Source organism: Ptiloglossa arizonensis, chromosome 9 (genome assembly GCF_051014685.1).
Source record: "Ptiloglossa arizonensis isolate GNS036 chromosome 9, iyPtiAriz1_principal, whole genome shotgun sequence".
NCBI classification, from domain to species: Eukaryota; Metazoa; Arthropoda; class Insecta; order Hymenoptera; family Colletidae; genus Ptiloglossa; species Ptiloglossa arizonensis.
In genome coordinates, this window is record NC_135056.1 from 9179719 (window position 1) to 9207441 (window position 27723).

The 27723-nt window shown below is 40.3% G+C and overlaps 1 protein-coding gene across 4 annotated transcripts in view; it reads left to right on the forward strand.

Moving 5' to 3' along the window:
• LOC143151511 (band 4.1-like protein 4) overlaps positions 1–27723 on the forward strand; it is a 226401-nt gene that overhangs the window by 190563 nt on the left and 8115 nt on the right. For all 4 annotated transcript variants that reach the window (XM_076320712.1, XM_076320710.1, XM_076320711.1 and 1 more), the window contains 4 exons: positions 11165–11262; positions 25581–25701; positions 26397–26484; positions 26571–26687. In XM_076320712.1, coding sequence (XP_076176827.1) covers positions 11165–11262; positions 25581–25701; positions 26397–26484; positions 26571–26687 — 424 coding nt within the window. The remainder of the gene's footprint in view (positions 1–11164; positions 11263–25580; positions 25702–26396; positions 26485–26570; positions 26688–27723) is intronic.

Below are 27723 nucleotides of genomic sequence, written 5' to 3' on the forward strand. Positions count from 1 at the left end.
AGAAGTTTGTCCAAGAGGAATCAGTCCGTTCGGTCGTTAAAAAATAATTCTACCTCGATCGCGGGAATAAATCGCATCGTTCCTGTCGCGGTCGCGTAGACGGTTCGGTCGATCGAGTAAATTTGTCACTGGTAATTCGGAATTTCATCGTAGAGTCGAGGAGCGGACGTCATCGTCGTTTCGGCTGATTCGGTAGTAGTGGAGAGCCGCATCATCCGGAAACAAGAAGGAAAAAACGAGGAGGTCTCGTGGAAACGGACGAACTCAATCTATATGCAAATGCGTTCATCTTTTATCTTGAGTATGAGCAATCGACGGACGGTCGTCGGGGGCCGGTGAGTGCAGCTTCGAGTCCATTGCACAATGAAACGAACCGCGGGATATCGGATCTAAGCACCGAAAGCAATGCAGAAGTAACGCCGGTAATGAGATGCGCATATTCCCGAGTTATTATTGGCTTTCACGGAAAGTGAAGCGCGTCGGTGCCTCGCTGTAATAGTCGTCGGCCCGGAATAAAAGCGGCCCGCGAAGATAAAAGCGTATTAGCTTTATATCTCGCTAAATACGCCCGGGCCCCGCCGCGCGAAACGCAATATGCTTGGATCACGCGGCACCGCAAAAATCCGATCGCCAGCGCGAACGTTTTACGCGTCTCGTTGGTTCCTCGTGCTTTTATTCGACCCGCGAACATTAAACGGGGCTGGTGTATTTAGTTTCACAATATCGCAGCATCCGAACGCATTAAAACGCGAACCGTTCGCTAAATTTATGGGATACTTGGGCCTCGTTCTTTCGGCGGAGACCCGGTTACCCACGTTTCAATTCCATCTCGAGAATCGTCTCGATATGCCCAATGAGACGCTGGAACGCGATCAACGAGTAAAGTTGAGATATTCTTACGATGATTGGTCGGGACGAGTATACGTCGATGGGTAATGATCGAACGTGGTAATTGGAGTTACACGGTAACGAGACACGACCGGAGTTCCACTGTGAACAACTTTTGCGATCTTCGTATCGAAATTTCCGAAGGTGGCGCGAAAAGAAAACTCGTAACTATGTTAAATTTCGACGATCCGGACCTAATCGAGACCTAGGTTTCAATCTCATCTGGGAATCGTCTCGATATGCCCAATGAGACGCGAGAACGCGATCAACGAGTAGAGTCGAGATATTCTTACGATGATTGGTCGGGACGAGTATACGTCGATGGATAATGATCGAACGTTGTAGTTGGAGTTATACGGTAACGAGACACGACAAACTTCCTCTGTGATAAACTTTTTTCACAGAAATTTCAGTCTGATCCACATCGACGATTAGGAAAGTAGAGTGTTTGGAAATCCAAAGAGACGCGAAAAGGAAATTTGGAACACTGTGAAACGTGGACGACTTGTATTTCGATTAGTATTAACCCTTTACACTCGAAAGGCGACCATCGATCGCCGTGGAATTTGTCAATTCGTATTGTATCACGATCAATTGCAAAATTTTGCGTTCAAATTAAAATGTCTTGTAAAATGTAATGTACGAAATATTGAGCTGAAACAATTATATTCGAAATTATACGTAATTTTTCTTTCGAGAAATTTCATCGAGCTTCTAATTTTTAGTTCACAGTAGAATATTTGAGTGCAAAGGGTTAACAAATCGATCGTCGAGGTTTGACGAAACGTTTTAACGTTTTTACAGTGGATGCTCGTATTAATTGATATGTAATTTCTTAAGGAGTCTACGATGCAAACAAACACATTTACGACAATTTTCCGAACCATATAGTATGTAGACAGTACAATGCTTTTATCCTAAATAGTAACTTTTATTTTATTTCGTAAACATCTTCCATAGAATTTCATTTTATTAATTAAAACTAATATATTTACCAAGCAGTATTTCTAAAACCTTGTTTCATTTCTGCATTCGTTTATCTATAGTTTTTAGTCTTCTTTTAAAGTTACAAAATACCGTAATTATAATTTTCCAGTTACATCGATCATTCCGTTAGACGTGGTGACGCGTAAACTGTAATACCGAAACTGTGCAAAGTTAGCGAGATCTCTGATAAACGTTTCTATGTATCGGTACGATAGACACGAGTATCGATTCTCGGTGATCGAAACGGAAACACTTCTCATTCGCTTCTGACAAATAAGATCGGACTCTCGGGTACAGATTAGCGTGTAGCTAGGCTTTCGCCAGAGTTTCTCGTTGGACCGTGGCAATTAAGGCCCGAGTGTGCAATTATCTACCGAAAATGAAAATTATAGAGAACATTGTTGCATGTATCGTGTTTCGGTAGACCGTTCTTCCGAACGTTTCCCTTTCGTGCCTCGATTACTTAAATTCTGGTTCTCCGGTATCTAGACGAAAAAAACAAATCGAATAATCGTACCGGTCTGTATTCACCAATTTTCCAAGAATATTTATCACCTTTACACGTATTTCCAATTCGTCGAAAGTGTTTCGTACGCAACGTGAACGAAGAAACATTGAAAAACTACAATAGAAGTCTTACGTACACAAACTTCCCGTTTCGTTCGATTCAATTAATCGCCGTTTAATCGAAATTGCGATTGCGTTCACCGACATCTAGAGACGTAACTCGTCCCTTAAATTTCGTACCGCGTAACACGAACAATCGTTCCTCGACTCTTTAAAAATTCATTCGATCGCATTCCGATGAACGGAACTCCGTGTGAAATTATAAACAAGGAACGAAACAAAATAAAGAACACGTTACATCCGCTTCGTGTCCACGATCTGGCATGTTTGGACTGTTAGGTTTTATTGTTTCTCCCGATAGCGGCGTTCTATTTTAATTGATAATATTTCCGCGTCAGTTTACGAGCGTGGATGCTCGCAAAATCACGTTATACGCCCTTTTTTCATTACGGTAGCGTCCGAGCGTTAAGGCACTCGGCGCTGTCTTGCGTATCGTTACTAATGTCCGCCCACGATTCTCGAGAAGACTCGTAACTTCCTTCTTCTCCGACTTCCAGAGGCTCTCGACGACGTTTCATTGACGTTGCAATATCGTATCTAGCTTCCACCGACGCGACACACACACGTACCGCGCACGTATCACGTGCACCGTGCACATATCGGTGCACTTACGTTGTATTTCGATACATTCCCGCGCAATCTCCCGTAATTGGTAACGCGATATAGAAATTGATAACGCAAAAGTTGGCGGAGCGGTATCGCGACCCCGACGCGCCCCGCGAAACTTATCGAATTCGAGGGTAACTTTAACCAAACACAAACCGAACGAATTTCGTACGATACTCGACCGATCAAACGACCTGTTGCACTTCTCATTTCGATACATTCAGTTTCGTTTATTACGCGATTGGTATCGACGCGTTAGATTCGGAAACGATCGTTGGTCAGCGACGATTCGCGTAAATGTGCTCGCGAAATCTCGTACGCAGTATCACGTGCGTTTCATTTCCGAACTTTCCAACGAAATTGTGCAATCTACGAAACGATTGAACTCGCTATGTTTTTTTGATACGCGTTAAAAAGAATGAAAACGCATAAAAATTGTGAGAAAAATATTGGATCGTTCGGAAAGTCATTTCGTTTTCCAAATTGGAGAATGTATAATTTAATAAAATGTTTATACGCTCTAAAAAAATCGTGTTTCATTTTTACCAAAAGAAAAACGAAATGACTTTCCGAACAATCCGATAGCTAGCTCGATAACTTCGGAAGAGTGGCTTTGATGGAAACTTTGCCGTGTAGCACGAATCGCTCGAAATCATCTATTTCTTCTCGATAGATCTTTTTGTAGAACCAGTCCAATAGAAGATATTAAGTCGGTTGGTTTGTAATCTACCATCGTCTATAATCAAACGAGTATCTTTAGTCTCATCTTTCGGTCCAAGTATTCTTTTTAGAGTCTCAGTTACGGATGGTGTAGCTCCTTTCACCCATGAAAGTGTTCCGAATGTTGTTTTGTACTATTGAGTAGCGCTCGTATGTCGAAAGTGAAACGAACGACAAATTAATTCCGTACTCTTGTTTCGAAACTCCGGGATAACGCACCAATTGTGCATTTATTCAAAAATTATCAGAGATTTCAAATTGTCCGTGTCTTCTTTTTTAAATTGCAAATAATTTCCGTGTCTTCTTTTTTAAATTACGTAGACTACGCGAAAGCCAATAAGACATTTTCAAAGTCGCGTTTTCTATCCACGTTCATCGATTTCTTTTTGCATCGAAACCTTCCCGGGGTTCAATTCCTTGCAACCACATCGTTGCCTGGAACGACTTCCGTTATCCGAGTACTTCAACCTACAAAACCGAGTTACTCAATCGTTGACAATGATATACTCTCGACGATAAACCTCTAGACGCGCAACTACTCACAATCGATACAATACCGCCAGCTATCGTGCGTTCAACTTTTAATCCACGACTATATTTCAACCCTCGTCCGTTGGAGTACACTCGCAACGAGTCGCACCATTTCTTCCAAGTATTACCTTCAAAGTTGATTTTCGTCCACAATTCTATCGCATTGCACAATTTCATGTCATTCCTATACTTCACCGTGTACTTTCGTACTGTCGTTCGAAAATGTTCTCTCGGCGTACGGGACAAAATGGACGACAGCTGTGCTTTTCCTTTCTCGCGGGTAGCTTTTCGAAAATCTCGTCGCATACAAGAGTCTCTCGAGTTTCCCCGCGGCGGTTACGATTACGTCTCGGTGCGATATCCACGTAAATGGGGGTATTTTCCGCGGGGGAGTGTATAACCGTGTTCACAGTCACGATGGAACGTGTACGCGAATTGTCGATGTGAGGGCTCCTTAACGCGGTAGAAATCCCCTGGCTGTTCCTCGGCACAATATAACAGGATACGAGATGCAGACAGTACGACTGGACCGCGAGACATAAAACCGTGGTTCGAGGGTCGGCGCGGCGCGGCGCGGCCCGGGGGTGGGGACGGAGCGGGGGAGGGGAGGGGACCAAGGGATAACGCGCTGTCGCCGATGGTTCTCCACTTTTGCCTGCACGTGGTTCCACGGCCGTTTGCTGTCGTGCAAATGCAAAAAGATACGTCACGTCACGGCGCAGCGCGCCCATAACGCGCGGAATATAGGATATACGATACCGAACGCGAGAAAACCGCCTGTAGCCCTAAAATCCCCTCCCTCTCCCTCCTACGGGGAACCCGCGGAATAATCGCGACATCTTTTGGAATAATTAAACGAGCCACCCCGCGATCAAGTTTCGAAAGTCCCACGAAATGAAAGCGTTTAGTTGTGGTGAATATCCAGTACCGTCCAAAGACGATACAAAGGAAATTATCTCTGGTAGCTGTATGTATGTATGTATATGTATATACGAATTTATGTGCATATGTATAAATAATGTCTGTTCAGAATCTTCTAGAAGATTCTGTACTTCGAATACGCGATTTTTATTGAACAAAATTAGAGTTTGTTACAAACTTACTGCTGAAATATAGAAGAAATATAGAACTACTGAAATATAGAATTTATATTCTATGGTATAGAACGCACACGAAAGATATATTTACCTTCCGGAATTTAATAAAGTTTGATTTATCGATAAAATAAAAATACCTGAGCTATCATTCAATCACGATCATAATTCAAAATTCCAATAAGCTGCTCGTCCATAGAAAAATCGACGAGCTCGTCGCCTTGTTTAAAAATATTCTCTGTATCGGTAACGAGGTGGATTAATTTAAATGGATATAGATGGGAGTTTAGTTTTCTTTCGCGAACACGCGATCGTTAGCGTTAGATCCTTCGAGAAACTTGTAATTGGATCGAGAATGATGTGAACGCACGTGTGATATCAAGGTTTTATCGAACATGTTCAATGGAGATAAGTATTCCGGTATTGCGCGGCACTTGCGTTAAATTTAAAAACGCGAATATTCGAAAAGAATGTAGAAGCATAAAATGGAAAATTATTAAAGCGTGGTGTAACGATAGCTTGAAACTACGATGCTTGAAATAAACAAGCATCGTATATATTAGTTTAAATATGGAAAAAAGAAGCACTCTTAGAGCGTAGGTTGTTTAGCGCGATTCGTACACGTAATTTTGAGGATCTCTATCCTGTGCAACGAGAGAAGATAGTGCCCTTGCGCGCGTTGTATTTTTGTAGCATCGAAATTCTCGTACACGTTCCAAATGATCGAGGAAATTATCTCTTTTACACCGTGTTACATCGCGTACGCGTTCAGACTGAAATATAATTTAAAATTGCATAAATATCCAAACTGGTTTCGTAAAGGTTCTTAACTTTAATCACTGAACGTCAGTTTATTATCTTGTACAGCAGAAACTGTGAAGTCAGTTTCACCGGTGCAAGTAGTGCAATTCAACGTCAGAGGTAAATTGAGAAATCGAAGATCTCACACACGTTTAATTCCACTGAAAAATCCTAATTGCTCTTGCAAGTGTGTAAGTCGACGATGAAACGCGATACGGATAAAATGAGTTTATGAACCCTTCATACCGAAGGGGTTATAAAATTTCAAGCATGCACGGCTGAGCGTAACGCAAAAAGCTAATAAATTGTTAATCGTTGATAATGCAACTAATACAAAATGAAAAATCCCCGAGTATTTACGGTGTCTCGATGTTGAGGTACGAACAAAGATGATCAGCGACACATCGATTTTCGTGCAACAAAATACGTAAATGTAAAGAATCGTTCGTCAACGTATCGAATCGTTTTTTATCGTTTTCTTTTACTATAATTTTTCAATATCCTTTTTCCGAAATGTATAAAAATATCACTGTGTTAAAGTGAAAATTACATTCTAAGTACGTAAATCGTTTAATACGGTGACAAAAGCTCGGAGAATAAAAGGTAGGAACTGTTTTCAAAAAGATGTAACAACTGCTGGATAAAGTTTAAAAAAATTCTACTAAAATTATACTCTCTGAAAGATTCTCTAATACAAATCGTGGATATAACATTATCTACAAAATCGTACAATAAACGCTCGTCGAAGACTCTTTCTACAAAATCGTGTAACAATTGTGCATATGGATTCTTTTTCAAAATTTCGAATAATAATCGTTGCCGCTGTTTGCATTCGCTACTCCCGGCTTCCTAAATAAACTTTCGATCGCCGTGGATTTTTCTCGTCCCGACGAGCGATCATTGACTGCAACGATCGAAGAAAACATTTCGTTGAGGTGAAATTTAGCGCGAGTCTCGATAATGCCGAAGATTTTCGCACGGTGTCACGCTCGCATGCGAACGATCATGCTCGAGCACGAGTCTCGAAATTCCAAGGGAATTCCAGACCTGCCCGGTAGCGCTTGAGAATTCCAAATGCGTCGAAATTGTTCGTTTCTGCGTTCGTCCGTGCGTACGTTTCTTCCGATTGTCGCATTATCGTTGCTTCGGCAACTGTCACTTCTACGCGCGAACAAACTGGAGGAACGGGTCTGGAGGCTGAGGAAAAAGGAAGCCAGAAAATATCGAAAAGGTAGACAGCCTAGGCGTTTGAGAAAATGATAAGAGCGAACGAGGTGAATTGAATTTAACGGAACTCGAACGATTGAATATTTTTCAATTGCATTCAAATTGAATGCAGTTTAATTTTCATTCGAATTCCGAACTCTGCTATTCTTCTTTCGAAACTCAAACGAACCGAAATTACGAATTTCGAAACTACGACTCCGAATTACGAATTTTTCAAAATTGAAATTTCCCAAACGGCAATTATCTATTGGAATATTTTAATAGAAATAAATTAGTATCGTTTGTATAATAATACTTTTATATAAGAATTCTACGGTTTTGTTTTTGTTTTTTTTTTAATTCGTGAACTTTCGTTTTTAATTACAGCGCTGCTCGTTCCGTTTAGAAAGATTCCTCGATTACTTTTTATTTCAAAATAAATCGTACCAAAGAGTGCTCCCGTCTGTTGCAATTACCTCGGGTGTATCGTTGTTCTTTGCGCATCGTATAAACTTAAAAATACACTGAAAACTCGCGCGGTCTAACGCACAATATCGTGCGGGGAAAAAAAGAGGAGAATAAAAGCGAACGCTACAATGAACGCAGTGAATGGAACACAGAAAATTCAATGCACGGACATTCGAGGCTCGCGTTCGCTCGGAGTGTACCAAATATCCGCGCTTCGACCTCGTAAAATTCACCGTAAAAAATTACCCGGTGCACGAAAGAGGTATCCCGGGAACAAAAGATCCATCCGCCGACGAAAACGAAACGAAGAATTAACGCGGTATCGCGAGCGTAACGAAGGAACTCGGTGAACGAAAGTGAGCATCCCGGTACGCGGGAAAGCCGGCAAAAAACGGTGAAGAACGAGCAAAAACTTCGTTAACTATCGTCCCGAAACACTTTGAAGCTGCGCCTCCTTTGGGTATCGCACGCGAGCGTGTATTTACTTTGCATAAGTTGCGCGAAACCGCAAGAACCCGGGTAAACGAGGAATGCTGGAAACGCGATGTAAATGGAGGCAGCACGCGAAGCGGTGTAGGATCGGCTACGACGATAGCGATTCCACGGTGAGCCCGCTAGAGGAGGGAGGGTGGAGACGAGGGCGATAAAAACGTAGCAAGAAACCGGACGAAACGGAACGGACCGAGGAAACGCGGAGAAACGTCTTTATCCCCGGCTTGAAAAATGAGCACGGAAAGAGGACGGTTGCAACGGTGGTAGAGTCGAGGGTGGCCTTGGAAAACGAATCGACAATTCCTTAATAACGCGTTCGAATTTATAGTCAGCCGGCGCGTCGGTGGCGCGTTAATAAATGGTACTCCGCGATCATGTAACACGGGAAAAGAAAGCAAGAAGAACAGAGAGAGGATCCTCGGGAAGGACGAGGGCTGTCCGAACGAGGAGGAGGAGGATCAGAACGAGAGGGAGAATGTCAGAAAAAGAGAGAGAGAGAGAGAGAGGGAGAACGCGAACGGAGGAGAAGGGAAGAAAAGAGGGGGAGAAGGACGAGGTTAAACGACGAAGGAATACGAGGAAGACGGGGAACAAGAAAGCGGGCTGATTAAGGTGATGACTGGAAAAGGAAGAAGAGAGAAGTCCCGAGGGGGCGGGAGAGCGAGCTTAATGAATGAGATTTTAATGATTCGACGATAATATATTGAATTTCTTCTGGTATCGAGACGATGGAGGGGCGATGAACGACGAGGACAAAGCGAGCGTGTGTTTTCCGTTCGCGGTCCGCATTAAGACGCCGAGGACTCGAGCGAGGCGAGGGAAACTGGGGTGGGGGAGTTAGGAAAAACCGAGAGAGTGACGGTAAATCTTGCAGAATTACCCTAAAAGGAATTTCGTGGGTAATCCTTGCATCAGCGGACGAGAGGGGTGGGGAGGGAGGGAGAAAGGAGATAAGGCAGGAGAGAAGAAACAGAATTCGAAAGGGGAAAAGTCCCTCGAGGGGATTCGCTGCGCGACGCTGCGGGGAATTTACGGTCGGTCGGGAAATTATTCATGCGTTAATAAACTGCGTTTGGAGATCGTGTATCAGTAAAGTGAAATAGGAAGAGAGACCGACCCGCCGCGCGAGAAAGGAAGCGAGCGAGGATGCTTTGAGCGGAGATTTCTTTCTTTTTCTTCTTTTTTTTTTCTTTTTTTCTTTGGCTCTTCGTTTCTTTTTTTTTTCTTTTTTTGCGCGCGAAATGCACACCGAGTACCGGAAGCGAGGGAACAAGACCACTCTGCCAGAGATGCGAAATGAGGGTTTATTCTCGAACGATATCTTACGAGATTTTTAAATTGCTCGGAAGAACTGTCCGCGCGTTACTAATCTCCTCGGTATCCGAGAATCCGAATACCCGATGGTTTAGCGATCGGCGCGAGCAATCTTCTGTTCATCGAACGCGTTTTAACGATTGATCAAATTCGTCAATTTTAATCGAAGCAACAGACTCGAAATATCACAACACAAGCATCTTTACGATACTGGTGTAGTGCCAAGTCATAGCGGAGAACGATAATAAAATTACCAGTGTATACGTAATTTGCATTCAGTATGCGTGCATATATTCTACATACATTTTACACATATTTTGCATCCTCTTCCATGAATCTTTCATAGATTATAAACGCGTAAACATTCTCGGTCTAGCGATAATTTAAAAACATCTTCCAAAGTAGAAGAGATTCTCCCCAAAGACAATTAAAAATAAATAATAAAATAATAAAATATAAATATTATATTAATAGTACAATATAATATTACAATAATAAAATATTTCCTTAAAATATGCATCTAATAACATAATTATATATTCTCCATTTTGAAAAATGAAATGACTTTCCCAACAACCCAATATATCTATATCTTACATTTTCCGCATATCTTTAAACGTTAGAATTGCACGAACGTCCACGTTCAGATGGTAACTGAAAAACATTGCAAGATCTAAAAATTCGTCGGATCGGTCCATTGCGCTTTCGAAAACTATCGACCAGTCGCTAATTTCCGTTGGGACAATACGGAGTTCGTTTCGCGTTCGCTTCGATCGTTCCACGAGAGGCTGAAAAAATGTCTCGATCGTGGTCGAGAGAGAGAGTAAATCGTCTCCGTTCGCAACTGATTGATCGTGTTTGTAGACCGAACGACGGAAAAGCGAACGCGAGGCAACTCGGAGGAAAAATGAAAGCGAGCGTGGCAGACGAGCAAAGAAAGAGTCGGCGTTGGAGATTGGCAGGCAGAAAATGAAGAAAAAGCGCGAGGAGTGTTCAAACGAAAAGGAATCTTGCGCGAGGGAAAAGGTATGCACGGAAGAGTGAACGGGCCGGGCGCGAGCGATGGAAAAGAGACGGAATATGACACCGAGAAAGAAAGCCCGGTAACGGACGGTACGAAAAGGGAAGAAAAAAGAAAACGACGACGAGTCCTTTAACGATGACTTTACAAGAAGAGAAACCGCGAGGGCAACCACGATAAAACCGAAGTTCGCGGCAGGACGGGCCCCATCCTGACCCCATCGTGACTTCCACTTTTTTCCCGCCCTTTTTTTGCGCCCGCTTCCTCGTCCTCTTCACTTTTCTTATATAACGTACCTACTTGTCACACGTCATTAACCGCGCTCGCAAAATATATCGCCTTCCACACGTTCGACGACCACTCTGTATTTCCTGTTGTCCGGTAAAAGCGTGATTTTTCTGCTTCGCAGGTACCAGTTTTTCCTGCAGGTGAAGCAGGACATCCTGCAAGGAAGACTGCCAGTGTCGTTCGACTTGGCCGCGGAACTTGGGGCTTACGTCGTTCAATGTAAGAATACAAATTTTATTCAATTTTATTACACGATATTATTTAATATTGTCTTTCAAAGCATACTTTTCGCGTTTCGATTAATCTCGTTATGACTCTCTTCGGAGTCTCTCTCTCTCTGGTACGAGAGAAGGATGGTAAAATGTAAAGAGGAGTTTACGAAAGAATAAATATATGTTTGTATAGATGAGCGTGATAGATTAATCAAAAGGATCAACTGTGATTGGAAAATGTATGGCTTTATTTTATATTTATTGCACCGAGTAAACAATCAAATTTTTATATATTAAATTTTATTTTTATTTCGATACGAAAATATGATTCTATTATACAGAGGTAGCTCTTCATAAGATCGTTCTAAGATTAATATATCGTTCGTAGCTGAATTTCTATTTTTATCGTCTACAGTATTACGATAAAAAAATTTTTTTTCACAACATCATTTCGCAGGTATGATTCAATGAAAGGTTTTTCAAAGTTTGTACTGCACTAATACACTTGCACTAATCGACGCATTCTTGAAACTACGTTCATAGTCTCGTTAGTTTTACACGAATACCGTGAAATGTATGTGCATAAATTGCATAAATTACGAAAGTGTTTTGTAGCATTAGTAATCGCGAATTAAAGGAAACAAACATCTACGAGAATTTCTAAAATTAGAAACTCTAATATTACTCCAACCACGCATACGTGTACTTACATATTATATATTATATGCAACTCTATGTTATATCTTTCGAAGATATTGGATTACCATAAACGATTTACAGTATTTCATACGCCGAAGGCGTAAGACTCGAATGCAGGTGCGCTTAAATTGCACCATTTAATTGTATAACTTCTTCGTAAGATAAGAACTCTAACTTGCGCCATCAAGACCATATTGCTGAAATGGCAAACGTATAATTTTCTGAACAAATGCATCATGCACTGTGTTACGGAAGCGAACGTAGCAGGCGCAATCAATCAGACGGTTAATGTTCGCTCGATTTCTTTTCGCAACGAAGCTTCCTTCAGCCACCTTGACGCGAAGATTATTACTGTTTCTAATGAACGTTATGATTAAAATTGGTGGCTTTAATTAAATCCGAGGATATTAATCATTTCAAGGTCAAAGAAAGCCAGCTAGACATGGATGAGCGAGAACGTGCAATACCGTTGCAAAATTAACGTCCGGTCTCGAACCAAAAAGCTGGATTAATTTTTTTCCACATTGAACAATTAGATACTTTTTACAACGAAGCAGCGATTCATATCTCAATAAAATACCAAGTAAACGATTCAATATTGTAATCAGGTTACCATGGTTTAGCATTCCTTGCAGTTATAAAAGAAAAGATCTGAATTACTACGATTTTAAGATTCCTGAAAGATATAAAAAAGAAAAAGTAATCGTACACTATAATCGGTTAGTATGGATTAAAAATTCCTTAACGATGCAAAAGAGACGATTGAATATTCTAACCAAATTGTCATGGTTCTAAACTTTTTTAATACAATTTCTTCTATTCTTGTAAATGCAAGTATAATTACTCTCTTTCGTAATCGACCTGCGTATATTTTCCAAGTAAATTGAACTCTTTGGAATATTCTGCGCATAAAAGTAGTACGGTAAGAAGTTGGAAGAGATAATTCACAAGAGGTACGACTCGTCCTGATTGCGTGACTCATCCTCCAGGTCCGTTACTTTACAATAATGCAAGTGACTCGCTTGCTGTTATTTATCAAACATTATGGTAATTTGATATTTGTGAAAAATGAACACATCCGTATAACAATAACGTTTCTTGTGGATACAAAAATATTAAAAATATCTAAACGATAGTAACTAATAACAATTTCCTTCGTCTTCCTACTGTACTCAAAGAATAAAGGTAAGTCGTTTGCGTTACTGAAACAGAAACTCGTACATTTTTAAATTAAATATTTTGAAACACTGATAATCTCCACAAGTGTCTAAAATCCTGGACATCCTTTTTTTTTTGGAACACTTAACAAATCGAATTATTGCAAGAGTATTTTTGAAGAATAAAAAATAATTCGATGAATTTAATGGCAAGAAATACGAACGAATTATGAAATATACTTAAACTAAACTATATGTGAATAAATTTATTCTCGTAGCAACAGCAACGACGTTATCGTGGGAAAAATATATATAATAGTCGGAAAGAAAAGAAAATTCGAAGGACATACTTGTGAAAAAAAAAACGTGCAAATAGGAGATCGCGATGTGGCGCAAAGGGAAATCGCTTGAGCAAGTAATCTCGAAAAGACAATTGCGAGCGTAAACCTCAAATGACCTCCGAGTGCTCATCCCTCATTAAACGCGCCACTACAATTCTGAAAATGAGCCGTAACTCCTTTTGTTTCACTGCCAACAATTTGCTCGCACTCCCGTCTTCCGGTACGATTCTTACCGCAACTGTCCTTGAACGTCTGCATGCAAAGGAGTCGTTCTGGTTTCGCATCGGAGTATTATGCGAAAAATAGACCGGATTGCGTTGTATAACGCTTACAAAATCTTACACTCGATCTCGTAAAACAGGTTCTGCATAATTATTGATAATAAGTAGTCATTAATTAATAACGAGATTCCTCTGGCGCAAGTTTTCCTTGCGTATTTCATGGTCGTTTAATTTTAGTTTGTGTCAACGATCCTTTTCAAATTGCATGCATTTTTCCAATCGGAAAATTATACTTCAGAAATGTATATTTTAAATGTAAAATGATAAATTTGGTAAAATGTAGTTTGGAATCGGGTCAAACACCTTTTATTAACAAGGTACAATGAAATAAAATAAAAACATCGATCAAAGAGAAATTGATTTTCTGAAATTTTTTATGTAATTATTAAACGTCGAGAACGAATATCGTGGTTATATTCAGATGCACCGGTGTTTCGAGCAAACCAATTGCTGCAACTGATGTATACAATTAACTCTATAAAAATTTGGAATAATATTTCTTCTGGAATACTTTCGCTTGCGTACCTATACGTTTACGTATACGTGGAAATGACTACTAGAATTACGAATAATTTACAATTAAATTTTCCAATGAAATGTCACGGTGACGTTGTCAGAAAATCGATATACACACATATATAAATTCATAAAATAAAATCAATATCCATTTCAATTTTTATGTATTTCGAACAAAATATGCAATTCGTTCCTGAAAAGGTTAAGCGTTTTAAAAATGGATAATTTATCGCAGACAAGTTCTGTCATTCAGTTCTGTGAATTCTTGAGGGATTTCGTATATGTGATTGTATTGTCTCAAATTTTCGAGTATTGTACCTGGAACAAAATCAATTGACCGCTTAAGGACGTCGAGAAGCTATCCCCTCCACGTTTGGATACGCGAGACATTCTCTCATAAATTTTCTCGACGGTGTTAGGTTGTGTCAGGTCATTGTATATCACGTCTCTTCGTGCACACCTACAATCACGCACTCTCAGTCCCTTAACCTTTTACGATCAGTGTCGAGTGAGACTCGACAACGCTGGTTTCTACAGTAGCTCGACGTCGAGAGACACTCGACAATTGCGTTTCTTTTCATATTGACTGCACTGTGCGCCAGTAGCTTTTATCAGTGCAAAAGGAATTCGATGCTTAAATAGATTGCAAAAGTTAGCAATTATAATTTACGAAGCAATATAATGTTCATATATATGTGAAAGCTTGCAATCGGTAGCGGTTTTTCACATTACAGAGTAATTATTAATTTCGTAAATGTATAAAAAATAATTGGTCTTTCAATTTGAGAGACTGAACAATTCTATTGAATTTCTTCTGATAATTTTATTCCCTCGACAAGGGAATAAAGGTTAGGTTGAAGCTCAGCGTTGCGTGTACCGCACGAGTATAATAAATAGAATGCACCGAGACTGAGCGAGATAGAGTTGCAACGAGCGAGTCTCGCATTACATACGCTCGATGTGTCGACCACCGATGCGAAATAACAATTTTTATATTTTTCCATTGTCGCAAATCGATCGACGAGATTCTCCAAGTAAATATGAATCGAAAAAACTTGTCCCAGTTGTATTCTGATTTTAAAAAGGAACAATATTCTAATTTAGGTCGTAATTCTACTCGTTCTCTTTAGGGGAATTTCACCAATTCACCGATGAAGCTTTCGCGATGATATACAATGACAAAATATAAAACTTGAATCTTCACCATCGATCGATATCGACGAGCGATGTAAACTTTTAAACAGCTTTTAAACAGTGAGAATGATTCCGAAACTTTTATCGAGGTAAAAATCCAGACTTTTAACGAGGAATCGCCGTAGCGATTCGCAGCAGGGGAAGCTTCGACTACCAGTTACTTCTACCTCGACCGTACTCGCATCAGAGATTCCCAGTTCTCCATTTACTCGTTCGCACCCTGCACGAGCGAAGAAAGACTCGATCTAAATTACGCTTTTCCGGAACTCCCAGCAACCATCCATCGAAACGGAAGGTCGTTGCACGGTGGTCGTTATACTTACTCGGTTTTTATTTTTTTTTTATTTTTTTTTTTTTTCACTTTGCAGACCGCCACGTTACCGCGAATACTCGCGTCTGCGACGAGCCCGAGCCGTAATGCCCGATAAGGTTTTACGCGGCGAGGAATCGGCGAGTCTAGAATCCCCGTGGCTGTGCATCGACGTAGACAAAACACAGAGCGGTGCGTCGGGCTGTTTGTTCATTTTTATCGCGATAGCACCGCGTTTTATTTCGCGTTCCGGAACGCGAGACGGCGCGAGGTGGGAAATTTCACGGGGCAACGCCTAAAGCGTGTGTACGCTTATTCTCAACTCGCGGGAGATAGAGAGAGAGTGAGAGAGTGCGAGTCTAAACAAAATTGCATGGTGGGTGCCACATTATGCGCCCACGCCCATCCGTAGCCGCCACGACGAAATTACACTTCGCAATAATTTCTTTCTCGTCGCCTTTCCGGCGAACGCGCAACAAACGACCCGGCGCGACGTTTCATCGAAATTTCAAGCGAACCGCCGCGGAAAGGAGGCGGCCACGAGAAGCGTTAGCTTTTTGTTTCGAGCTCGTTTCGAGAACGTTCCTCGATGAACGTGTTATTTTATCGTAGCTGCGATTCACTTTGAACACCATATACCGCCGCTGAACCGTGGAGCGCGAGCCGAAAAAACGAAATTAAGAGATCGTACCTCTTTTTCGGGGTGAAGGGAATCGATTATTCGATTCGCACGAGAAATTTCTTCGTAATTAGTCGTTCTCAGCTCGGACGGGAACGTTTTTTAACCGGTTAGGAAATTAAGGATAAAGGACGTGTAACTTGTTATCCGTTATTTGTGAAATAAGAATTAAAATTTGATTTTCCGAATGGAAATACTTCGCGACGAATAAATCAAAATTGAACCGTCCGATCGAACAAGAGTTTTCGTTCGTTAAAAATTTATCCGTCTTTGGTTTACGATTCATTTCAATCGGTTATCGATAGCTCTCGGTTACGGTTCTTGGAAAAGGTTAAATATTGTTTCAAAAATTTGGAAAGTTACGATACTTCGAATTATCCGTGACAGAGATGGAATTTGTTACAACGAAAGATAAGCTGTTCCATAGTAATCTTGGCGTTACATATTGGAGCATTTTGCCCCGAGAGATTATTCGGATAATTCTTTTCATAAGGAACGTCTTTGATCTATGATAGACGCGGTGGGGCTGTGGATTTTCATTGCTTATTTCGGTCACTTTGTACTTTTAGGTCTACAAGGGAGCCAGTTTGGACGACATTAAAAGTTGATCATAAGAAGTTAGCACGAGACGGGCTGTTTCTTTTGGTAGATCATTTTTCTCAAAGTCCTTGCCGGATGAAAACTCTCTCCCTCTTGAAACATACTGAAGATTTGAGAAAAGATAATCGCTCGAAGCAGTACCGCGGGGTAAAATGGAACCGGGGCTTTCAGGTGAAGCCGGTAAATATTTTCCCCGCTTATGAAATAGAATAGAGAATACACCGTTTTTTTTGGTAATTACTCGTCTTTGTACATTATTTTCCACCGACGTCCGATAAAAATGATACCCATTACTAAACTGGGCCAAACGAATGAATTAGAGAAACGACTCGTGACGTAAACGAGTAGAACGATACGGATCCGTGAACACAAACACCGACGTGAATGCTCACGAGATTACGGCCTTATACGATATTACGGCTGTCCGGTGTCGATTGTTCCGTAAAAGTAATATCGCTTCTGTATCTGTAATCTGGGATACCGTACGAGTGAAACAAAGCTCGGCTCCAAAGAGAGGAGTTCTCGAAAGTCTTGCACCGTGAGTAGGGTTCAAGTTTTCTACAAAGGTACGATCAGAGAAAAGCGATTTAAAAAGATTCGTGGAAGCTTTACACGGTACGTGATTTCAATTTCGCCAACGAAAAGAGACGCCCACATGCACAGTAACGCGTTAAACTTTTCCAGGGGTACTTTCAACTTTTTCTCCCTTTCAGACAGTTATTTCTATTTCGAAATACCACCATCGAGGCATCGAGTAACAAACCTCTTCGACAAAGAATCTTCTCGCGTTTATTTATCTTTTACTTCTACGTACCTTCAAATTGAACGGGGCGCTTATACGGTCTTCTATACGTTCCACGAAGCAATTAGATTTGTATTTGCCGGTGGCTGTGAAAGAAAGAGTTTGTACATTGTGAGAACGTACCCGCGAGACGCGTTTCGAGAGAATTAATTACGTAAAATCGCAACGAAACTCGATCCGTAATAAATTCAACGTTGCATACGTGTCAGATTTGCAACGATAACGCCGGTGACAATGACATTTTTATTCTCGCTGTTGTACATTATTCGTTAAACGATTTAACGGTATTGAAAAATATACGAGTGAATCCAAACGATAGATGATAATTTGGACTATTTTGCCTGGTATACCGAGGGTTCGTGCAATTCGTTAAAAATCGCTTAAGTAAAGAATAGTCGCGCTCCAAGATGTAAAAGCAGTATTTGAAAATGATCATTATTTCTTCACATCAATTGTCCGAGTACTGTTGCAACGTAGTTGAATTAATACCATAAGTAAGTTTCTCGAAGTATTCAGTTTCTTAAGAACACCGTGCAGAAGTCGAATTAGTATCAGACGCGTAATTTTTGGAGCACCTACTCTCGAGTCTCTTATTAATAAAAAAAAGGACAAATTTACCCGAGAAGTTGGAAAATTCTCGATCTATAGGATACTATGCGGCGATAGTTCAGAGAATAACCGGAGATGTGTTCGCCGAAGTATTCTCTAGTCTCCTGGGCATAAAAATAAATTATCCCCGAGAAAATTGGAAAATCCTCAAATCGACACATAAATTTAACACGATCGTCGCTGTTAACACTGAACAACCACTCGACCTGTACCTGCCTATCGAGTTTTCGTATCTCGAGAGCGTTTGATCCTTCGCGCTCGAATATATTCTTCTCCGACGAAGAGAACCAATCGCTCGACGAAATTTCTCGAAACGAAAATTACGTAGAATTTCGAACATAAATCCGTTCGTTTTTACATTTTCGTAGAGATACAACGTTGGTACGGGAAGCCTTGAAATTTTTCACGTCACGACACGACTACCGCGAATTACCGCGCTAAATTTACGGCGACTGGTAGTCGCCTGTCGAGTGTTAAGGGATAATGGTAAAAAAATCACACTCGTCGTTGGGACGCATGCGCGAACACCGAGTGTCGGTGAGAGCAAAGACGCGCGACTTGGCGGAAGGAAGCTGCAGGTCCACGCGTTAGTTATCTGCTTCTGAGATTCAAAGTCATGCAAATAGAGAAAGGGCGGATAGAGAAAGATACGGTCGTGTTTGCGTCTCATCGCCGTCAAAAGAGACGGAATGAATACCCTTTCTTCTCGCTCAGTCCAGAGTCCGTTGACAACGAAACGCGGACCAGAGAGACCGTGAGAGAAACAGAGAGAGAGAGAGAGAGAGAGTGTGTGTGTGTGTGTGTGTGTGCAGGAAAAAAGAAAGAGTCGCGAGAAAAGGACACGGCACGCGTTTTGCTTCGCGAAATGGAGATAAACTTCGCTGAATGCGCGTGCGGTCCGCCGCGGATGAGATCACCGCGAGAGGATGGATTGCAACATCTTAAGCAACATAATTTCACGTGTTCGACTTTCCTGTTCGCATTTCTTTTCCAACCCTTCTCATCGTGCAAACGAATATTCCACGGTGTCGCGCTCTTTCTCTTGATATTAACCGGACATAAATCTTTATTCTCGGGCATGATAGATCTCGCGAGTGATCTCACGGTGGATCGTGGCGGGCATAAATTCTGCTACGTCTGAATGGGAAATCGTGAACAACGGAATACGGGAAATGGAAACAAGCGGCGGAATCTTGACCGATATTCCGGCTCGTCGACCGAACCCCTCGTTTTACGTGAAATTTCAACGAAATATACCTACCCGATATCGCGCTCTCCTTTCGTCGAACTTTTCCGAATTTATTCCTTCGCACGTTTCTCGCGAACGACGAATGGCTATCCACGAACGATAAATCCCTGGTAACCGATAGTTTCGAGGTCGTTAATTTTAAATTTATCGAGCAGAGTTTTTTTTTCAGGGGATTGTCGGAAATTAGAGCAAAAAATATCATCTTCGAACAACGATTTAAATTACAGGTAACCGGTAGATGTACGGTCGAAAGTTTAGCCGATACGGAGTCTTTTATTTTGAATTCAATGACCGACGTTTGTCCGGGTTAGCGGAAATTAAAGCGAAAATATCATGTTTGAATGGCGACGATTGAATCGGTTCGACGCGTGCTGATCTTATCCTGGTCGTTGTAACCTGTTACACGACGTTAAACGTTATCTTTTAAAATTGATCTAAAATCGAGAAACGTACACCAGAGGACTGAATTATTCGTATCGTTTCATTCGTTCGAAAAATCGAACATAAACGAAACTTAGATTGGAACTACGTTCCAAATGTAATTACGTACTCGACTCGATAAAGTTCACCAATATCGTTACTTTCTTATCCATACGTAATTGACTTTTCAAAAATATCGTCTTCGAATAACTTTCCTCTCATTTTCTCGTTAAACGTGTTCTACGTACAAAAATCTCTCTTTCACTCGTATATAACTGTATATATCGCAATACCGAAGAGGACGAAAACGTTCTACGTACGATTCTCGGTACGTTCAAGAATGCTCACTAATTAATAGTGTGTAATTACATACTCGTTCCGTGTTGAAAAGTAATTTCGCAAGGGGACGATTTAACGGCGGGTATTAATCAAATGGACAACGAGGATAGTTAGACCTTTCCACGTGATTCCTGTATCTCGGTGACATGTCAATCTTTCTAACGATAACGCGTTTTTCTTTCGAGCGGGGAGCCCTTTGCCTTTGCATCCGCAAATATTGAAGTTACCCCGGAAATAAGTAGAACGGCCGGTTTCTGCGCTCCATTTTACAAATGGAAATGGGACCCTCGACGGTGAAAGCGTTGTCCAGTTCCTCCTGGAGATTTCAAACAAGATAGCCGGAAGCTTTGAGCGCAACGCCATTACATCGGCGATGAAAACACCTTTGGATATTATTTCTTCTTGAAAATCTCTTGGACCGATCCCATTATTCCCGAGCATTCACTGGACGGAATTCTTTCAGTCGACGGTCTCGTTTTTAGGGCGCCATTTCGTTTCGCGAATTAATTTAGTTTCATCGTTCCTCCGAGACTCCTCCGTCCAACTACCGCGGGGCAGTTACGAGAAGAAATTCGAAGACGCGTCATTGAGACGTGGACAATGGGGTCGTATCTCGGGGCTTAATTGTTCTCCACGTTTGTTATTGCTTCGTGATCTGTCATTGTTAACCCGGTGTACCTTCGTTGTACGTATTTCGGTCGTTTTCAGCTCGTGGAAGTAGCTACTCGATGTAAGAGTTTTTTTTTTCGAGCAATGCTTAAAAACGTGTTGACATTGTCTGGGGAGAAGTTTCGTCGTCAACTGGGAACAATGTGTCTTTATCTTCTTTAGAATCCGTTTCTCGAGGTAACTGGTTTATTTGCTTACGGTTTTACTTTTTCTTTCTAGCTTACTGACCGTCAACTCGACTCCTCGAGGTATTCGCATCTGTTTCTCGTAATATGATTACGAATTATGAATTTTCATCGTGTAACGGGAAACGAAAGTTTGATAATTATGTTATATAATTTATGAATATATATATATATATATATATATATATATATATATATATATTTTTTTAATTTTATTCGTTAAGTTTTAAATTTTTCGATCGAATTTAAAAAAAATGTTTGCCACTGAATAAATTATACTCACTTTGCTCTCGCTATCGACAATTGTGTATCATCCTCGACATATTGGGTTGTTGGGAAAGTCATTTCGTTTTCCAAAATGGAGAATATATAATTTAATAAAATGTTTATACACTCTAAGAAAAACGTGTTTCATTTTTCAAAAAAAACGAAATGACTTTCCGAACAATCTAACATATCTACTTTCTCGTTCTCCTTCTCTCTTTATTTTCTTCTCAATGTTTACCATACGCTACGTACATCCGTACCCTAATAAAATCTCATTTCGTTCGAATTAATAAATAATACGTCACATTACGTTGAAAACTATATCATAATAAAGTCGATTATTATTCTTAACAGAAGCTGAAAAAATCATCTGTCGTATATACTTTTTAAATGACATTTACGTACAAACTTTGTCGAACACTGTCAAATTCTACTTAAACGAAAACCAAACGTTATCGTTTGTTATTTATTTGAAACGAAGGAATTCGAGTAACGGTACGGGAGTAAGATTAAGCAAACTTGAAAAATTTTATTCGTGTAATATCGAGTGACGTTACATCTACAGAAATTGACGTATCGTTCTAAATTTGCTCTCGGACTCTCGGGCAAAGCTTAGTCCGCAGACCTTGCCTTAGGCGAGATTTGGTATTCGGAATGATTGACATAAACCGAATTTCACGGATATTAATTAGTCGGTATATCTTCTCGTACCATTTTCCCTTAATAATCGGTAAGATCGTGAATGAAATATGAATTTGCCACGTTAAATTGAATTAATTGTTTTTAATTATCTTTGCACTCCGTTACTAAAATACACCCAAATTTAAACGTGTCTTTATGAAATTTAAATCACTTTCTTTCGAACGCGACTGTCTTCGAATCTACGATCGATTAAAGCGGATCATTTTTTCGGTGCAAAGAATCATTCCTGTTTCTTCAAATTCTGTTTTTCTTCTCTACTGCTTTCATAACTACTCTACAATATATCATAAAATTCATACTATTTAAATATTGAACCCAACAAATTACCGTCGTTCACATTGGAGAAACACAAATGACAACATTTCGCAATAGAATTGTTAGCTTTCTATATTTTTCAAGTAGATATCGTACAAACTATATAAACTCAAAAATATGTTTCCATTGTTCTTTGTCCTAAAAAAGTCCACTTCGATCGATCCCAGAAGAATAAAAAACTCTCTCGGTCATGAATACCGTTGACGGTTCAATTTACCATCGATATAACTATCGACCTCTCTCTACAAAACAACGTTTCAATTTTCCCATTTCACACCTTTCGAAGTTGAACTCGTCGAAACGTATCGTTTCGTCTATTTTCTCAAATACCTTCTACCTATCAATCGTACTCGTGTCGAACAATCACGTGGCATCTATAATATAAAACGATGTCCTGTTAATATTTAAAGAGCTGGTAAAATTTTGATCAGTTTTTAACATCCCGTGAAGAATTCCCAAGGATTTTCCAACGTCGATGGGATTCCGTGTCGTGCGATTAGATTCGTCCGACCGTTCCCGGTTCAATTGGTAATCTCCATCGATCGAGAATCAGAACGACGACTCATTAGAACAGGAATCTCTCGATTCCGATTACGCACCGCGACCGATTGGCATCTTATCGATCGAGTTACATTCCACCGTTCCCTTTCTTCGTGGCCAGACAGTTCTTTGAACGATCGGGCCGCGTACGTGGACATTTTCCATCCATAACGATCCCTTTCCGTCGTCTCCATCGAAGCGAGTGCCTCGGGACCGATAACTATGCGCGTTTCGTGCATAACGCGGCTACGACCGAACGTCTCGCGTCTCGTAATTACACGACCGAACGAGCATGCAAGGAGCCGGGAACGACAAGGTGTAGGGGGTTCTTTCTTTCGCGGACGGACCGGAACGAGACCCAGCGAGAAAATAAAGTGCCCCTTCCCCCCCGTCGGTCGAAGCCGATATTCATCAAAGTCGGTGATTCAATTAACCGACTAGGATGATTTCTGGAGGGCATTTCTGCCGGTGTACGTACCCGTGGATGTTGTAGACGCCGACAGGAAGGGGGGAGTGATCCGAGGAACAGGGGTGAAAGAACCGAATTCCCAACGAACGGAGAATTCACCGCGCGAATCAGACACGAGTAATTGTCAGCTGGGTGTTCGATCGCGTGGCCAACGAACGGACCTCACGGACCTTAGATTCGCTCTTTTCGTTCGAAACGATCGAGAACGAAGCTTCGTCGAATCCGACGAGGTTGATCATAGACAGAGGGGAACTCTGGCTTAGGGAGAAAATCGAATTTGATGCAGCGCAAGTGACGGAAAGTGAATTTTTCGAAGGAGGAAACGGATTTTGCAATTTTTTTGTTTATTTTTATTTAAAGGTACGACCGAGAATTTTATAACGTTGATTACTTGGATTCGAAACTTTGCGAAGAATAATTCGATTCTGTGATAAATCTAGTACGTGGCAGATTTCAGTTCGTAGAGAAGGCTCGAAATTATTGGATTGTTCGGAAAGTGATTTCGTTTTCCAAAATGGAAAATATATAATTTAATTAAATGTTTATACACTCTAAAAAAATCGTGTTTCATTTTCGCAAAATGAAAGGAAATGACTTTCCGAACAACCCGATAGATAGATTGTTTCTTTTATGTGTCGTACTTTATTTTACATTGTTCCTTTCGGGAAGAATTCCTTTGGAATTTTCCGTTTATTCGCACTTACGAATAAGAGGAACAATAGTCTTTCAATGTTGACGGTGATATTTATAAACGTATTATTTATTCGACACTTCGACCGTTACGTTAGATGCTCTTCGGGACGAAACGATGCAACGCGCGAACATTGCCACGAAAAGGAAAATAAATAAAATGTAATGTAAAAAGAAAATTACGTTGCAATAAGATTAAAAGGCGCTTCGATGTATGGTAATTAAGAACTAATCAAATTAATCTTCCGTTATCTGGGAATAAATGAAGTTCGCAGAAACAGGAAGCGGTGTTATCAAAGCGACGACGCAAGACACCGGAGAATGTTGTAACGTTACACAGGCTAGAGCTGAATTTCGTAATTTAAGAAGAACGAAAATTTAAAAAGGGAACGAAACATGGAAATAGATAGAGATTTCGATTCTGTTCTTTTCTTCAATTATTTAACACAAAACAGGGGGTATTTTGCGCGTCTCGTTCGAGATTACGAATCGAACCCCTTACGTAAATAAAATTTTACTTCATTTCCTAATTCCGATGAAATTTATTCATCATTATACCCATCGATGTCTGTAATCAATATACATATTCAAATTATTACTTCGTACACCTCGAGGTATCGACGCGCAGAATTTATGCAACAACGTAATAGTAAATAAATGCAAACGATACAGAAGAGGGGTTACAAAAAGGGAGTCCACGATTTATGCATACGAAGATTGCAGGATGAGAGTATTTTCGTGCGTGCGAGCATCCGGCTGACGGAATGCGTGTTATGGAACGATTTACTTAATACGTTGCGAATAAATCGTGGATGTATTCCTTATACGCACATAACTTCGTGAAAAGAAGCTGTTACACATGGCGAGGACGACGATTACTTGCGTCACGTCGCGTGCAAAGAAGGCGAATTACATTGCGATTGAATTTACAGAATTTGTAACCGTTGTTGACGAATGTGTAACCGCGAGAACATTAACGTAACGTGCCAGACCCTACGCGCGATTAAAAATTTTCTATACGGAACGAACGACGATGGAAAAACGTTAAGTGAACGACGATGAAAGAATGTTAACGGAACGATGCGGTTCTTTCACTCGGTTGTTGAAATTTTGAATCCAAGATAGTCGTTTTATTTCAATTTATTCGAGGTAGTTCGGAATTTGAATTTCAAAGGAAACGAAAACGATTGTGGACACAACTGAAATTTTAATTAAGGTACTGGTACAATTTAACGATCAATTCTGTGGGCACTGTAGGGAATTTATTTGACGTAATTTTACGATTGTTCCAGCGGAACTTGGAGATTACGATCCAAGACGACATTCCTTAGGCTATGTGACCGAATTTCGATTCTTAGCCAACCAAACTACGGAATTGGAGAACCGCATAGTGGAACTTCACAAAACTCTCGTGTAAGTTTCAACGATCGTTATCGAATTACCGTTAAAGATGTGTACATCTTCGCGGATGCTCGTTTAAATTAAAAAATGTATCTCACAAATTGCGAATACTTTCATCTTGAAACAAGAAAAATGTCCCGTTAATTAAACCTCTGCTTCATCGAGATTAGAGTTCTGTTGCCTCGATACGTCGGATAAAAGCGGAAAAAAAAAGACACACACTCGAATCGTTTCATCGCATACGACTTCAATTGCGCCAATAACGAATTTTACGCGTAACAAACCGTGTTCTCCGATTAATTCCTGCCGTTTGAACACTTTCCACGTATTTAAATCGATTAGAGAAGACGATGCAAAGAACGTAACTCAATTATTTCAACATTCTACAGTCTTACGTGCGTAAAATAATTTATTCAAAGTACACGATTGTACTTCGAGGCAGATATCATCGCGAAAACATATTTTTTTTTTTTTTGCAATACTTTAGGAGCACGATGCACACGGCAGACTTGATACTAGTTGAATTTAGAAAGTCGAACGCACACTCGTCTCTTTTGTTTTTGATATTTCGTTAATTTTCCCGACTTCTCCGTACACGCGAACCAATTGTCTCGAACGGCGTATAAATTCGTCGAGTAAATTCACTGACAATATTTGTCATTAATGATCGTAGCAATTTAGAGAGTAACAAATGACATCCTTTCCAGAGGACAATTACCCTCCGCGGCGGAGCTGAATTACCTGGACAAGGTGAAATGGCTCGAAATGTATGGGGTCGATTTGCATCCCGTGTTGGTGAGTAGTTATTCGCATTTAGAAAGGCCATCGATGTCGCAATCAACGACGATAATCCGTGAAACCATTGTAATCTTGATCCACAGGGCGAGGATAGCGTGGAATACTTTTTGGGATTAACACCCAGTGGGATAATATTGTTGCGCAACAAGACCAAAGTGGGAAATTACTACTGGCCTCGGATCAATAAAATCTATTATAAGGTAGGCAAGGAAATTATCGAGAATTTTAATCGTTGAATAAACGAGATGATACAGTTTTCGTCACAGACGACGAAACATTTTATATGGAAACGTTTCACATTGCTGCGTGAACGATCGTATTTAAATTCGAAACTTTTGTACCGCAAGTACAGCGCACGGCCGCATAATTACGCGTATTTTACCAATTAAAGATTTTATGCGTTCTATAATTTTCTTTAGAACAAAGCGAACATTAAGCGCTCGTTATATCTTCAGAACGAATACATTTCGTTCCGCTTTGTTCGACGAATATACACGCCACGGTTGGTAATCATTGAATCTTGAACAATAACGCGATAACTACTACATATTTGTACGAGGAAATTAAATTTTGTTCTTTGTCCGAAGAAAGAGAAAGACTTTATTTTTTTCATGATTCTACCATCTTTGATTCGGTATAATTTCGAGAATACGTTTTGTCACTGGATTTATTTCTATTAAACGTGCAATAGTTGTTTTGATCGAGATGGCGTCAAATTGTTGGACGAGATAAAAAATAACGTACGTATCTTCGAAAGTCTTGCGCTTGAAACATTTATGAAAGAAGAAGCACAGAATTAAGTATACTATCTTGAAATCATAATTGTACCGGTGAATTGGAAAGAATGCTCCTGGATGGTATTCTTATTCAGTGATCAGAATTTGTAAAATGTAACGTAATTTATTACATTATCGGTAAACAAACGGATTTCTTTTATACCGTGAACATTATTCGGATGTATTCTTTACAGCTCCCTATAATAATACGTTCGTTTGAGAAAAATAAAATTAGATATTACTCCCGATAATCACAGGCACCACGGTTCACGCGTAACGACCATAAATCTTGTTCTTTGTAGCGTAACGTTATAAAAGTACAATCCGTCGAATAATTTGTGCGTGCGAGCAGTAAATTGCAGAAATAATTAATTTTGCTAATTATTTGAACGAAAATAAAGAAATGGTATTCACACGTTAGTTTGTCGAGGTATCGGATTCCATTTGCACGTGTTCGAAT